The sequence below is a fragment of the Anguilla rostrata genome, chromosome 9 (genome assembly GCF_018555375.3).
Source record: "Anguilla rostrata isolate EN2019 chromosome 9, ASM1855537v3, whole genome shotgun sequence".
Classification (NCBI taxonomy): domain Eukaryota; kingdom Metazoa; phylum Chordata; class Actinopteri; order Anguilliformes; family Anguillidae; genus Anguilla; species Anguilla rostrata.
The window spans coordinates 19,206,140-19,222,882 of record NC_057941.1 but is presented as its reverse complement, the minus strand read 5'-3'; the positions used below and the strand labels follow the sequence as shown (position 1 = coordinate 19,222,882).

General features: G+C 37.7%; 2 protein-coding genes across 24 annotated transcripts in view; one reads left to right on the top strand and one right to left on the bottom strand.

Annotated features, from left to right (window-relative positions):
• phldb1a (pleckstrin homology-like domain, family B, member 1a) overlaps nucleotides 1–10,595 on the top strand; it is an 82,676-nt gene extending 72,081 nt beyond the window's left edge. For 11 of the 23 annotated variants that reach the window (XM_064350899.1, XM_064350898.1, XM_064350901.1 and 8 more), the window contains 7 exons: nucleotides 505–613; nucleotides 2,852–2,998; nucleotides 3,521–3,740; nucleotides 4,963–5,048; nucleotides 6,813–6,842; nucleotides 7,593–7,631; nucleotides 8,761–10,595. In XM_064350899.1, coding sequence (XP_064206969.1) covers nucleotides 505–613; nucleotides 2,852–2,998; nucleotides 3,521–3,740; nucleotides 4,963–5,048; nucleotides 6,813–6,842; nucleotides 7,593–7,631; nucleotides 8,761–8,901 — 772 coding nt within the window. In that variant the 3' untranslated portion in view covers nucleotides 8,902–10,595. Of the gene's footprint in view, nucleotides 1–504; nucleotides 614–2,851; nucleotides 2,999–3,520; nucleotides 3,741–4,962; nucleotides 5,049–6,812; nucleotides 6,843–7,592; nucleotides 7,632–8,760 lie in introns of those variants that run through there. The other 12 variants (XM_064350896.1, XM_064350907.1, XM_064350900.1 and 9 more) reach the window with 7 other exon arrangements.
• Nucleotides 10,410–16,743, bottom strand: part of LOC135262555 (alpha-2-macroglobulin-like) — a 33,254-nt gene continuing 26,920 nt past the window's right edge. The window contains exons 35-37 of the mRNA XM_064349568.1: nucleotides 14,464–14,569; nucleotides 13,817–13,858; nucleotides 10,410–10,649 (exon numbers count right to left, since the gene is read on the bottom strand). Coding sequence (XP_064205638.1) covers nucleotides 10,627–10,649; nucleotides 13,817–13,858; nucleotides 14,464–14,569 — 171 coding nt within the window. The 3' untranslated portion in view covers nucleotides 10,410–10,626. The remainder of the gene's footprint in view (nucleotides 10,650–13,816; nucleotides 13,859–14,463; nucleotides 14,570–16,743) is intronic.

Genomic DNA, 16,743 nt, shown 5'->3' with positions numbered 1-16,743 from the left:
AGAATTAACAGGATTTATGCTAAGATGGTGTGAAGCTGTTTAATGACAGACACAAGCATGCACACATGTACGTGCAGCTACATATGTGTACAGACGTCTGTTGGATATCTAGTTTTCAGATTATCACCTTTGAGAAACAGACAATGTAATTTGTGTAATCATAGGAATGTACCGGTTTTCTCTCTGTCCACTCTCTCCACTCTCTGCTCCACAAACATCAAAGGAAACATCCTTGAATAATGAAGGTCTACCGAAGGTCTTCTGTATACAAACCTGGGGTGTCTGAGTTGTCTCTCCTATGAGTTATATTACTTGATGACACAGGACACCCAAACTATGAACTCAGAGACACAGCATGGCTAAAGACTGCTCAGATTATCACAGCACAGCTCAGCTTGACTCAGATCAGGTCCCTAGAGTCTGGTCCTGGCCCCACTTGGTTTCCCCAGCCAGGAGCTGGAGGCTTGGGTCCTGCACCCCGCTAACCCTTCTGTGTGGTTGCAGCGCCAGTGGGATGGACGCCCTTAAGCTGGAGGAAATGGAGAGGATGCTGAAGGAGGCTCAGCTGGAGAAGGCCCGGCTGATCGAGTGTCGAGTGAGTCTGAACCTGACAGTAGGTTGCTCTGGATAACTCACACTTAATTGTGCCAGCTCTTAAAGGGCAAGTCCAGTCAAAATTGAGGACACCCACCCACCTAGAGCCTTACCCCTCGGCCTGCAGTTAGTGCCGTCACCACAGGGTAGAGATTTTCACCGGAATCAACACAGAAGAGCAGAACTCTGTCAAAAGCTTTTTTACCCCGTATTTTTATGTCAGCAATCCCTTGGAGACACCTCATATAGAAAAATGCTTTTAACATGCAAACGACTGAGTTTTTCTGTATCTGTTTCATATTTTTGAAAGCCAGACAATAAGTATTGAAAGAAAACTGAGACAGAAACAAAAGATGTATGTACCATTGCAGCCCACGATAGGTCTCTGATGTCAACAGTTCATAGTGAAAATGAAGTTTTGAGTTTTGACCAGACTTCCCCTTTAACTGTGTATGTGCAGTGTACCTGTACGTGAATGTCAAATATGAAAAGTGGTCAATTTAATGGTAAAATAAGAAATTTTAAATATATCTATATGAATTGTTTGTCTTCACGTGGCTTGCGTATTTAGAACACACAGTTAAATTCAAAAGCATTGGGACAGTTGTGTTAAAGGCTATGTTTGAGCCACATCCATATGTGCCATGTGACCACAGTGAGAACTGTTGGATTTCATGTGTCTTTTTAATGTCAGACTTCCCTGCCCAGTTGCAGATCACTATCATCATCACTCCTTTGGCCTTCCTCCGCCTTTTCACCCTCAACAGCTAATGAAGCGTCATCCGATATCCACAGCAAAGAATCATGGGCCATGTCCAAAACAGCTAACTTGCCTACTATTGAGTTGCCTACTTTATACAAAAATGCACGCTTGGATATATATATATATATATATATACATAAAAAAAAAGAAAAGTGAAAACATATGCATAAAATATACACAGGAAAGCAAACGCACTTCCATATACACATTTATAAAATAAAGAGAAAAATGTGAAAAATGCATTGAATAGATATGAGAACGCATGTGGTTGTTGTTAATGCACACATGTGGGTTCTTTCAGGGTGGAGGTCTGTTCACACATATGTCAGATATCGGTCACTTACAAACATGAATGTGAGCAGTCAATGGAAAATTACTGGATCCAGACAAAAAATAGGAATTGACTCTTAAGGCTTTTAATGTGAACTTAGCCATATGGGCTGTTTTCCCTCTGTACAAATCTAATTTTTGTTTTAAGGCAAATGATGACTGAGGCAAAATTCACAATGTCTGCATTTATTTCATGTTTTTTAAGCAGAGATTGAACTACATTTCTGTACAACAATGTCATTCATTGAGTCAAATTCCCCTATTCCATGTTAGCATAAGTATTGGGACATATGACTCTCAGCTGTTTCAATGGTCTACTCTATTATTTATTCTAATTATTTATAAATGGAAATCCTTGAGAGTCTGGGCATGGGATATATATTTCAGAAGCATTTGTAGAGTCTGCTTTATAAGCAAGACAAGAATACTGCAGATGAGGGCCAGATAATGGTGTATCACGATCAAGGAAGATATTTTGAGGATGAAAGAAAAGATAAAATGAATTGGAGCTATTGCAGAATATTGCAGGAGTACTCTGGACCCTCAAAATACTGCTTCATCAGTCAATCATTGTGGAGGCAGTGTGATGGCTTGGGCCTGTATGGCTGCATCTGAAACTGTATTTATTTAACCAGTGACGGCAGGAGCAGCAACTTTTAAAAAACTTTTTTAAAGTCATGAATTAAATGTAGACAGTGTGAATTTTGGCTCATAGTCATTGTTTGCATTGAAACACAAATTTGATTAGTACAGAGGTAAAACAACCAGTTTGCCACCACCATCCCAATACTTTTGTATTTAGCTGTATTTTTGGAAGTATGAATGGATTTTGTTTATTTTGTATTTATGCATGTGCTGCAGAGTACATTTTATTAAATACAATAAGCGATTTTCATACAGTATATGTATATAGTGCCATAGAAAGCATAATAATTGGCATATATAATTTGATGTGTGACTGAAAGCAATATTGGTAAGTGTATGTATGTGTGGAGTGAGGGGAGGGGTAGAATAGGATAAGATGTACTGTAAGGGATGCAACCTGCCCTTTCCTTTCCCCTTCTTTTCCCTGTTACTCTCATTCCCTTCCCCTCTCCCTTCCACATTCTGTCTCTCCCTTCCATGCCATCTCACTCCCTACCTCCCCCCTACCCCCACCACCAGGAGAAGGAGGCACATGCCCGCAAGCAGATGCTGGAGGAGGAGCGCAGGCGGCGGGAGGAGGCCGAGAAGCGCCTCCAGGAGGAGACGGTGCACAGGGAGCGTCTGGTGGAGAAGGAGGTGAAAATGAGGGAGAAGCAGTTCTCTCAGGTCAGTGTCAGACCCACACCCAGTGTGCATAGTCTATGTCCTTCTTCAGTTTGTACCCATTTTTTGTTCTCACACCAGAAATGGCACACATTAGAATGGTATACACACTGCGCATGCATGCTGTTGTAGACTGGTAAAGGGAGTAGACTTAGTGAAACACATAGTCAGACCTGCATTTGATTAAGTGGTTTACTATGTCCACTCCATTCACCAGTCTTGCTTCCACTGGCATGCCTGTGTTGAATGTGAGCCATTCGGACAACTTGCACTTAGTAATATATATGAGTAATACTTATGACAGTTTACTGGTTGGGTCTTCAGCTTCCACTCTGTGCTTGCTGACCCAGTAAAAACACAGGTAGAGTATAACTTCTTCACCCAGCCTTATCTTATCGTATCATTTAGTAATAAACAAGAAAGAGTTCTCGCCAGATTTGCGCAGTTTCTTGCTAGCTTATGATAGGGATGGTAAAATGTGGACGTTCGGAAAGGTCATAACAGGATGCTGTGGAACCCCCCCAGGCCCGTCCCATGACACGCTACCTGCCCATCCGGAAGGAGGAATTTGACCTACGTGCTCACATTGAGTCATCTGGACACAATGTGGACGCTTGCTACCATGTGATCCTGACAGAGAAGATGTGCAAGGGTTACCTAGTAAAGATGGGTGGGAAGATCAAGTCGTGGAAGAAGCGCTGGTTCGTCTTTGATCGCCTCAAGAGGACGTTCTCCTATTACGTAGGTAGGGCCATTTTTGCATGATTCTCTTGGCTTCAGGGTTTGTGCTAATTAAACCTCGCAATGAATGAATGCCCTATGGTGCAAGAAAGAAATCAGGTGACCAATCAAGTTAGTTTTGAATATAGCCAATGGCCTTGCCCATTTTTTCTGCTTTTAATGTACCCCTTGTGTTGTAATTTTTTTTTACCTTATTCTTTTATTCGCTTGTTACATTTTTATGGGTCCTTGAATTTGGGGTTATTTCACTTTATAAGTATTAAACTTGCTTAAATTTGTGGCATAGCTAGGAATCCTTCTGGCAATAGAACTACTTCCTCTCTGTGAAGCTTGACATGCTCAGTTTATTAATGTAGTATTTTGTACTGAGGTTTGCATTTCAGCCTGTAGAGGTGAACCTTCCTCCTTGTTGCTATTCCTATTGCTGGTGATGAAAATAAGCTGCAGTGGTTAAGGTGCTGAATGAACAATGGGGAAAAATATTTTAAATATTTTTTTTATTTTTTAAAACGGACCTACAATGGACATTCACTTTAGCAGTAGTCTGGAACTATGTAGATAAATACAGAGCTGCACTGGTTATAGTAGAAATGGTGGCAGTATGGTGATTATAGAACTCCTACCTTGGCTTCCCAGATTGCAGTGAAACAGAGTTTTGAAAGGATATTTACTCATTTTTATTAAGCTTAGTAGAGAGAATAGGCAGCAAGTAGAAGAAATATTAAAAATCAGTTTGAAGTGTGACTCCATTTTAGATGTTTATAGACATTTCGTTCTATGGAAAATGTACTCAAAAAATTATTACTGAAAACAGGGAATTTGTTACCTCTTTTTATTAAATGCATTTGTATTTTCACTTGAATCTGTAACATTCAGCTCATTCTAGCTCACCAGCCTGTCTCTTATACAATAAATAACCTTTTATTTACATTACTTTTAAAAGGGAACTGTAGATTTTAACAGTTGGCTGAAAAATGTAATGTTATTAAGCACTTATAAATTATAAATAGTTACTCTAAAAATATGAAATGGCTTAAATCTGTCTCCATACATCATCTGCTTCAGACCTGGAATAGGTCTTGTTGCTGTCCTTTGTGCCTGGTATTAAAGTAACTACTTTCTGCTTTCATACATACAAGTCCATACATTCCCAATAGGATTTCATATATTAATGGGTCTTTCCGTTGGTGAAGGTTTGCATGTAATTTCTCTCCCTCTCTTTCCAGATAAACATGAGACCAAGCTGAAAGGGGTAATCTATTTCCAGGCTATCGAGGAAGTTTACTATGACCACCTGCGCAGTGCAACAAAGGTACCAAGACTTAATGTGCTCTTTTTACCCTTGAATAATGACTCTATTCATTGGTTTTCAAATTCTGTTATTTTTATACACACACACACACACACACGTACAGTGCCCTCCAAAATGATTCACACCCCTCAGATCATTCAGTCAGGATTCTTCTGTTTGTGCTTGTGGATGTCTCTTTTCAATTCTGGAGACTGAGATGACTATTGCAAAACAATAATTTTGTGGTCAGTAAACCATTTCTTGGTTCATTTTGAGGTATGCTTGGTATTATTGTCATGTTGAAATATCAATTTGTGGCCAAGTTTGAGCTTCCTGGCTGAGGGATCTTGTTGGAAGTCATAATCTTTGGAATTCCATGGACCTTCGACCAGTGGATGCCCCATGAAATCAGCACCATGACATCAAAGATCCGTCACCATATTTCATCATGGGTGTAATGTTCTTTTCCACAGTCGGGCCAGTAGGTCTGTGTTTTTCTTGCCCCAGGCATATTTCCATTGGCCCAGCTGCCAAAATAAATAACTTTATTAAGGAGATTATACCAACTAGTTGCATTAAAGAGTGTCAAAAAGTCATTCTAAAGCACTGGTAAGAAGAAAATGTAGTCCTTTCTTAAATATGAAAAGCAATCGCCATCACCAAATTATGGATGAGCTACATCTTTATTTGTGGTGTAGACCAACTACAGATGTGAAATGTTGGAAATCATGGATGGCTTGTCCTTTGCCTAGGGATTTTGAATTTCAAGACAAAACACTTGCAGGTTAACCGAGGATAAAATTATAGCCGTAATAATATAGTCAGCTGATTTCTAGTTAGCTGGTTCTCTTATTTGCTGAGTTAGCTTGCTAGCAATAAATAAAGAAAGATGAGTTGGCCAGATCGCTACCATTAAAAAAAAAAAATGTTAACTATAATTCAGTAAATAGCTGTTTCTATTGCGAGTAAATAGCCTATGTGAAACCAACTGAGACATTAGTTGGTACAAATATTAAGGAATGGGCAGTCTGTAAGGTTTATTGTTGAGCCCTGATCTTTCTTCAAGCTCTGAACCCACCACTAGTGCGCAGGACTCATGTTTGGTCTCATCTGACCATAACACCCAGTTCAATTCAAAGGTCCCAAGTTTAGCTAAGACAGATGTATTATTTATTTGATTTCCCTCAATAGAGGTTTTTTTTTCTGGAAACCCTTTCTGTTGGAATGGAAGTGTAGTCTGAACGTAGATTTTGAACATACAATATAGCTGATTTACCTGCATTGTTTTTTAATTAAAAAAACATTTTTGTTTTGCTCATATTAATCAAGGGTGTGAGTAATTTTGGAGTGTATATGGACATTATGTATATAAAATACATTTCATATGTCCCAAAAACATGAATATGCATATGCAAAAATATGACAATATAAATATTTTATATTTTACATGTATATTAATATATTTTGCATATTAAAATGCATGCTATATATTAGTACATTTAAACATTTCCGATATATAAAATAGTTTGTTTACTATTTTTAATAACATTTTAATAGCAATACAACCAACATTTACATGTTGTAATACAATGTAAAGGTAATTTATATTTGAACTTTTTTTAATTTAACATCATTCATGTAAAGCGGATAAAACTTTCCATGTATTTGGTTTCTTTAGATTTTCTTTTATCTTTCTGTTTCATCTTTCACATCTTTCTTTCCATCTTTCTCTCCATGTCATTGGCCCCCTTGTCTTTTCTGTACTGTTCCTGGCTGACCTCAAAGAAAGGATTTTTCAACCTGAAATTGGTCAATGTATGTACCACTGACTGGAAGCGTACAAAGGAGTTACCTCTGCCTACATTCTAAGCCATTACATAGATCTGTGTATATGAACCTATCATAGGGCAGATGATTTTGCGAGCACGTCCTTTCTGCCAGTAAGAATAACTTGACTATAGAGCTGTGTTGCTCCGGGTATTATTGTTGAAGATCACATTCTTAATTTTCCTTAGTGCTCTAACAGTGCTGTGCTAGCCTAAGGGTCTCACAACTTCAATATTATGAGGATGTAGTGCTCATACACCTTGTTATAGTTTAGCAGGACATACTGTATTGACTTGCATCAGTCTACATATACCTGTGGTTATTGGACAAACTCAGGGTCCAGACATCAATGAAAGGAAATCTTTGATGAGAGATTCGTGCACATGTATTTGGCAAGAAGTAGACACATGCAGTCATATTTAAATTTGATGTGATAACAAATGTAGGTTTCACATTTTGGACTGCTCATGATTCTCATACTTATCAGCCTCATGTGGTTAATTCCTGCAAAAAAACAAGGAGTGATTAAATGGCAACAAACATATTCTGCCTGGATGCATGCAAGTTAGAGTGTTTGTGATTTTAAATGTGTTTGTTAATGTTTATGTGTTATTGTCTGTGTATGAGTGCATGCAGGTTTGTGTGAGTTAAAGTGTGTGCGAGTTTGTATCAGTGTGTGAGGAAGTGTGTGTATGATTGTGCGTGGTGTCATTTGACTCTCTTATCCATTTCCTCCAGAAACTCTCTGAGCTCCTGCCTCCTCAGTTTCAGAGAGAGGTCTGTCCTGAATGCTTATCAACTCGTGTGGCTTTTGTGTTTGCCCTTACCAGCTTCTGAAGAAGTCCTAATTGGTGTTATTACTTAATTAAAAGCTTTGGTTGTTTTTTTAAATTGTTGCTTTTAAATTTAAAAGTCTTATTATGCCTCTGACTGTAAATCCTTAATTAAAGCATTTACACTTCTTTAATTCAGCTCTGTGCATTCAGGGTTCTGTTTTGCAGTTTTGCCTGCAGTATTGTATAGTTTATACGCTCATTTATATAAATTTAGCATATAGTTTTTTGTGTCTGGTTGCATTGAGCTGGTATTTTGGGACTGTGACTGAAGATTTGTGCCTGTTGAAGAGTCTCAGATAAAAGCATGCGTGTTGAAGGGTCTTGCTGAATGCAGTCATAAGTGGGTATGGTCTTGCCGCACAACATTGATAACTGTGCTACACTTTGGTGAATGCAAATGCCATTGGCTTTTTTGGATGGCTTTGTGATCGTGAAAGAAGCCAGTTTAGGTACATTCAACTATGCAGACAACAATGGCAAACTGGTTCTTTTTCAGTTGAATTTGAATGAAGCATGGAATGGAGCATTCCATCAACTTTATAAGGAACACAACAACAAAAGGGTGGTCAAATGGCTTATGACAACAAATACAGTGAAGTAAGCAATGGTAACTGCCTGGTACTTTGTCCAAACAAAAACAAGCCCAGAAAACCAAGAGGAAGTGAATTAATGATACAAACCAAGGTTATATGTGACTCCTGTGGAAAGTGAATGGCTATCATTGCTTTATCCATCTTATGTTCACTTAGCTAGTTCCCTAACTCACTGTGAGGGAGGTTTTTGTGGGGGTTTATGTAAATAAAATATTTGAACAGAACACTGACATCGTGCCTACAGTAAATTTTGTCTGCGCGCATAGGTAATTCAGTCAATATCAGCAGTTTTTCCTCAGTGTTTTCAGTGATTGTTGAGGGTTTCTTCACAACTTGTGAATAACACAGTTAACAGGAAAGGGTTTAAACTCTTAAGTAAGATTCTTAAAAACGTGTCCATTTTGCGTAGTTGAATGCTCCTAACATTTGTCTGAGTACAGTCTCTGGTAAAAGCCACACCTCTCTTTTTGCTTTCAGAGTCCCAACCCCTCTCTGACCTTCTGTGTGAAGACGCACGACCGACTCTACTACATGGTGGCACCCTCCCCAGAAGCCATGAGGGTCTGGATGGACGTCATAGTTACAGGAGCCGAAGGCTACACGCAATTTATGAACTGAAAGTGAACACTCCTGTGCCACAATCAGAGACAAGACTGTCAAATGACTGGGGCCCCATAATTTATGGCCAGCAGTACAGGAAACTCCGGGTTTTGGGAAATACAGCCTTTATATTCAGTCAGTTTTATATCTTTTTTATCATTTATCTGTGATTTTTTTAACCTGTTTTCTGCTTGGATCAAAAAGGGAGTTCTGGAAGAAAAACAGTAATTTAAAACCTTTTGACTTGTGGTTTTGTGGCCCTGATGCAAGGCCCTGTTGTAAATGCCAATTTAGAGATTTTATCTGGGCAACTGTCCTTTACTAACAAGGACCGATATCTGAATAACAGTATTTTCTTTTTTGAGTTTGTTGTTCATTAATTATTTAAACATGTTTTTTAACACTTAAAACTAAGATCTAGCAGAAATATAAACTGGCAGTGCATTTGGGGACATGTTTGAAAGAGATCTATGGTGCCATTTGTAAACAGTACAGGAAATTTACATCATTTTGACTGTAATCAATAATTTTTAATCTTTCGTATAGAATTTGTATTATAATTTTTTTTTTTACTGGAGAACACAAACATTACAGAATATTAGAAATAAGGACAATAAAATCCTTCAAAGCAAGAAAACAGCTCAGGAAGGAGTCAATTTCCCATTTTAGTTTTTAAAACTGGCACCAATGGGAAAAGCATGAATTACTGGGTTTACTGTGTTGTGAATTTTAATAATAGTGTCAGGTGAACACACACAAAAATGTGCACAGGTACACAACAAAGAAGCAACTACTTCACCCAAAAAAAGTCAGAGAGAAATCCTCATTACCCCTCCCTGCAATCACTGCCAGGACTGTTCCTTCAGAGGACGGATTTTATGGGGAAGAGTAAAGTTTGTGGACATTGTTCTGATCGAATGAACTGAGAAAGTAAAAAATGTTCCTCTTTGAAAATATTATTTTCGTTAATGTGCCTTTTATGTATTTGTTTATCCCAGGGATTTGACTGTGGAACTTTGTGGAAATGCTTGCTGGAATTACCCGTATTTTCCGTGTGTATGTGGTACTTTAAAAAAAACCCCACGGAATCAGTGACTCTTGGCTGAGGATTGTACAGGGTCCTCTTCTTGACTGAAACATGTATTCTGAATTCTGAATACTGCTAAATAGCAGTGCAGTACTGGAGGAATGTGAGGCAGCAACAGGTTTAACCATCATCTAATTTAGCCAAATCCTCTCATGTCTCTGTAAAGTTAACTGAAAGACTTGATATGTTCTTTGTGTTATGGTTGAGAAAAAGAGAGTTACATGAGCAGCACTGTAGACTATGATATAGCATAGCAAGCACCAGCCAACACAGAAAATCCTCACACTGCCCAGCCCCACATAGTGAGCAGGCTAATCTGTTCAAATGCTCCTTTGGAAAACACCAGTTTGTGTTTGTCTCTGCCACACCAGCCCTGAGCGTGTGAATAAAAGATTGCTTGATTAATCAAATCATTAACTACAGATCACAGCGACTGCCATTAAAATGTCATTTCTATTTTATTAATGGATAATGTCCCAAATGTTTGGAAGCCAAGCAAATTGTGATGAGTTGTTGACACAACAGATGATTTCCTCAAAGGTTCATTCTAAATGTAATATTCCATTACCACTTAATTAAAATGATGAGAATTAAATATAAGAGGAATTTGAAGAGATGCGTAATGTGAGTGATGTGGCTGGTCCAATCTCCACCTTTCACAGCTGGTTTAAGTCATCACCTGCAACATAAACACAACAATGTGCTTATATATCACGAGAACCACATGGCCTGAGTGGTTCATTGCACTTAGACCATGGCACTTACCATAAATCATATTAAATTGCAAATATTCAAAAAAATGGTTATCAAGTGCAAATGATAACATTTGGGCATTTGTACATTCACCAAAAATATAGTTCCTACATTGACAGGACATTTCATGGCAGCGTAGTGCTACATTTCTTGTACAGCAGATAGGAAAAAAGACGGGTTGTTCAAAATATGAAAATAAAACGGGAAAGATATTCTGAAACTACATAAATTTGTAAATTTGAACAAACCAGTAGTTCTGGAGAAGTAACATTGATCCTAGTATGTGTAATGTGTGTATTAACATGAACCTTGAATTAAGAATCATTTTTACTGTGCGGAACAATACATATGCTTGTCTATTCAAAATAAAGTATTAATGTAAGTTGTGGTATAAATACAGTGCCCTTCAGAAGTATGGGACTGGTTGAGTGAAATTTGTTATTATTTCTATATACTTAAGCCATTTGAGAACAAAGCATAAGTATAAAAAACAAAGATAAAAGTATAAAAAACAGCTTTAATTTCATGAATGAATGAATGAACATTATTTATATTGTACCTTTCATGCACAGAATGCAGCTCAAAGTGCTTTACAATTCAGCAGCAAAAACAAAGACACCAAAAACACAAGTTTAAAACCATACACATGCGCAAGGAGGAAGGGAGAAAATAAGAACAGTGAGTGTTACTATTTATGTTCATGGTATTTACATGCATATATGTTTTACCATTTTACGGAAACAGGTATTGTTGTGTGAAGTCCCCCCATTTTCAGTTGTGCAAAAGTAAGTTAATGGATGACTGACAGTTTGACTTGCTCAGGTGTTTTCCTTCTGCATGGATTATCATAAAACTAAGACTAGATACTCACTGCTCTTTTATATGTCTCCAATTTATGCAAAAGGCAACACCTGGGTACCTGACATCTGTTCACCTTACTTTTGCATAGCTGGAAAATGAGGGGACTCAACATAAAAACAACTGTTTCTGTAAAATTATAAAACAAATATGATTTAAATACTATGAATAAAAGCTGTGTTGCCTGTACCTTTGTCTCAGATTCATCTTTTGATCTCAAATCCAAATGCTTTAAGTATATTGCAAAAATAACAAATTTCACTCTCCTGTTCCCATACTTTTGGAGGGAACTGTATTTATGCACAATATAGAGCAGTGGATGCAGCACTGACATTTGAAGTGCTACAGACGACAGTACTCGGGACATAAAGCAATTGCATATGACTTTGCAGATTATTTTGCTCAGGCAGTGAACTATGGCAAGGCCTTTTAACATTTACAGTAATAGCGTGACCAGAATCACATTGCAGATATCTGTTATTCATTTATAACTAGTAAAAACGCTAATTTAAGATCTCTTATTTAAAACTTGACTTGTTAAAATGCTAATTTAAGGTATCTCTTTAATTAGAGTTTTACTAGTAAGATTGAATTTACTTTTGCCATTAAGTTGTATGGAACCTCTGATTAAAGATATCTACAATTCAGTTTTGACTACCTAAAACGTTTTCCAGATATCTCCATTTAAATTATGACTAGTCATAGCACAGATTTGAGATATCGCCACATTAGTTCTGACTAGTCATAATTTCAAATAAAGAAATATTTGATTTCTCATGATTTAAGATATCTAAATAGTCTTTTAAATATCTGAAGATATTCCTAGTCAAAATACAACTGTAGATATCTTATGACTGAATATCTTGAATTTGAATTACTACTAGTCAAAAGTCCTTTTAAGATATCTACAAAATTAGGATATCTTAAAAGGAGACACTTATTTTGGAGATATCAATTAATATTATGACTAGTCGAAATGCATTTATAGATATCTTCAATTACAATTCTGACTCGTCAAAATGCAGTTATAGGTATCAAAAACGTGCCCCTTATTACAAGAAAGTCTTTGTTCTACTAACACAGGGACCAGCATGTTAGACCAGGGGCCTCATTTATAAAACAGACTTACGATCAATTTTGATCTTAAGTATGACTTAAGCAGAAAACCATAAGTAGTTATTTCTAAAACCTTACTTTGACGTGGAAATGATCTTATCTCTACGCAAAGTCTAGACATGATGCAAGTGATTTTCCTGCTGGTTATTTATGGCTATTTTTCCCCCTTGCAGTTTAAGATCAGACCATTTATTTTTCAGATCAGCCACAGTTCTGTCTTGCTGCCCCACCTTGTTCACTGCAGCAGCAACACACCCCCAAGCTACCTGCTTGGCTTTGTTTGTCAACCCACTATTTAGTCCACTGAATAATACGTGTTGCCTGTCTTCAATCTCCTCTACCCTTGCCGTGATCTCGTCTTCCAAAAAGTTTGCTTTTCACTTTTGGTCCATGGTTATTCCTGACTAAACCCTCATTCGTGCCAGCATTATATAAGGGGAAATCGCGGATTGTAAGGCACGTTGAGGTACCGTCAATTTTAAGTTAATTTGATATTTCTAGATCACAGGTGGGTAAGTTACAAATGGGCTTCTTAGAACCTCTGTAAGCAAGGTTTTTTATGCTCAGTATCTTTTATGAATCGAACGTAAGCACACTGTCGGAATAAATCTAAGAACATTTTTATAAACGAGGCCCCAGAACCAGAGTCAAGCGTCTTAGGGTTTTCAATGCTGCGGGCCGTACGTGAAAAGGAGCTGTTAACTATAAGTACAGATGAGTTACTGTCTGCAAAAAGACGACTGTTTCACCATCGCTTTCCACTTCATGTCATTTTCTTACATTTTTGCGCGAACAGCCAACGCTATTTCTTCAACCAAAATTGATCACACTTGGTTTGCAAGACATTACATTTACGATATATTTTCTTCGGCAAACTTTTATCCAAAGCGGCATGCAATAAATACACACCGAAGGTCGTTCTTACTAGTCAGATTATAATTGCAGATATCCTGAATTATCATTCTGACTGGTCACATTGTAATTATGACTAGTCAAAATGCATTTGTAAAGGATATCTACACTGTAATTATGGACAATCAAGCGAAGATATTAAATGTTAAAGGGCTTGCCATAGTGAAACATTGATGGAAAGTTGGTCGCTGGTAGTGCAGTACTTACTCTGTGCACAGGGGGAGCTGTACTCACTCACCGCTTCATCACCTGACAAGGAAAACCTTGCATTAGTAAAGAAACCTTTCTGCATGACAAAACACAAATATTGAGAGCTGCTTCAAACATGATCAATAAAAAGTCAGCTGAAATTCAACATGCCAGTAATATAGAAATCTTTTAATTATATGTGTTGTATATTTGCTGGACATTATAAAAAACATAAAATATAGTGCATGCACACCTTTAATGAGGTATATTTGAACTATATGGTAAACATTTTGATGTATGCCATAGTGCAGTGTGTATGCAGGTTTTTGCTTCTGCAGTTACCCTGGCTAAATGAGCTAATTGGCTGTACACCAACACTGATTCACTTGTAGAATAGGTCATAGTAAAAAGGGACACAAAAAACAGTCTTTAGGTATAATTTGTGCGCTTATCAAGAAATGTGGGTAAAATGTGTGAGAGGGTATAAACGTATAAAAGTCCAAAAGTAAGCCAGATACAGTTATGGACCTTATTGCCCACCTCTGTCATAGTGCAACATTGAGGGTACACTAATGAATTTTGAGTTGAGTGGTTTCTTTATAGAAAATGGAGAAATTCTGGAATAATTTGGAGAGATATACAGAAGAGTGAGCAAGTTATCTTACTTTTATCATAGTAGTCATAAACCTTGACCACTGCAGGCTTCAGGTTCCTCACTGGTATGTCCTCCACAATGACCAGAAAGTATGACATGGGCGCCATTTTCTTCAGCTATTGGGAAGGCAAAAACTTGGAATTTCAGTAATACTGTACGTACATTGTTATGCAATGCCAATGCCCTGGATCAATAAATTTCCTAATTTTGTCAAATGAATTACTGGGATATGACAGACTTTTTTTTAGAATTACTGACATGAGGGACTTAAGTTGAGACCTCTTGATTGAATGTGGAGAAAGTAAGGGCCAACTGTGGGCCAGCCATCCCTTGTGGAGACGCATAACCCTTCATAGCTTTGCCCAGGGAAAGAGTTTGAGTTAATGGTGTGGTCTCTCCTACATCATCGTTCAACATTTTTCAACTTGTCTATTCATATGGCCACCTGCAATCTGTCTACATAAGCTGTGCTAGCTGTGCCTTCCTTCAATGCAGCAACTACATTTTCTCAGTTGGCTGATTTTTGGAGGCAAAAAACGACCAGCAGCTCACCATCTTGTAGGGCAGTTCACAGAAGTATTCCTCTTATCAGACCCCAAAAGACTGTTTACTGTGCTGACAGGGAGTCAGCGAGAGTGATTAAGAGATGATGCTCAATTGCAAAACATCCAATTGGATCAGCATAATGAAAAACTTAGGTGTTCCATAATACTGTGTAATCAGGTTTTGTATTGTTGGAAAGCCGAAGTCATGGGAAACATGCTTACAGAGATGGTACAAGCAGGATTCATTGTTGTACTGTTGCCATGATTGTGTTTTTATTTGATCACCTGGGGTTTTTCCTTGTACATATGTACAGACGTTAACACGGTCTCCTATGCATCACACGTATAGCCAAACCACTCACATTTTACGCCATTGCATATTATCATTTTTACTAAACACTCATTCATTTCATTCAACTGCATTCATTTTAACCTGGCATTCCTCTTTGACTCTGACCACTGCACACCTAGCAGTTTTAAGGTCTTAACATACACCCAGGTACCCAGGATATTAGCACCCTGTAGTCACTCACCTAAACACTAGTGTTATAACAGGATACGCAATTGTATTTATGGTGGCTACACAAGCCAAAGACATGTCCGCGTTAGATAGCGATCCATGAAGAGAAACACTGCTGGAGGACAGCAGTCTCCTCCATCTATGCTTAACTGTTAGCAGTGAGTAAAGGTTAAAACACTATTTTGCAGTCAGATAATCGGGATGAAATAAATTGAATTAATCCCATTCCAGTAGCACCAGGTAAGACTACACGAGACTCAGATATTTCCGCTGTTTGCTTTTCAGAGGGGTTTCTTGCAGTTGGTGATTTCAACATGATGAGTTTGGTTTCTTCCTGTTGGTGACCTCAATGTGCCATTTGGTGTATTTGGGTTTCTTACAATCTGAAATTGTAGTTATGACACTGAGCACATTTTGGTAAACCCCCAGATTCACTCAGAAAAAAAGAAAAATATAAAAAAAGAAAAATATATTTAAAAAATATAAAATATATATTTTTATATATATATAAAATTTGTGTGAATACGTTTGAAACTCGGTTACAAACTTGATTGGCATTCCTCGTTTGTTCACATGTTTAAATATTGTTTATTTGCACAGCAGATGCTTTCATTCTGGTGTAATGGGACAAATATGATTCCAAACTGTGTTTGAACCATTTTTTTCAGATTTTGTTTCTTCTTATTTTGGATTTCCTACATCAACAGTGAACCTTTTATAGGTTACACGTTCTGTAATTATTATTCATATTTACAAAGCAGTGCATTATAATTCAGGGTACCTTGATGATAATACAAGTACACCCTGGGAATGTTTTCTTTATGCATTTCACCCTTTTCTTCCACTTTGGAATGGCCAATCATAGCACTCACTGATAAAACCTCAGCTACTCATCAGGGGGAGCACAGACAAGAACATGCTCTCCTCTGAAGCATGTGATGTCAGCCGCAACTTCTTATCACTTTGCAATTTGTAAATTTGGCTCACATAGACATGTGCCAGAGGAAGAAACTTCATTTGCAACTCAGTAGGCAGACTATGGTCTTTCATTCAGCCAGTGGGTTTCACTAGAGCGCGATTAAATTCTATAGACCTGAAAGGTCAACTGAATCCCTCCCCTCCTTCGATGACACTAGCACAAATCGTTTATCACCCTGATGAGCTGCCAGCTACAGTCACCAGTGACGTGGTCTGCATTCAATACTAGCCTGGTAGGCACATGGTT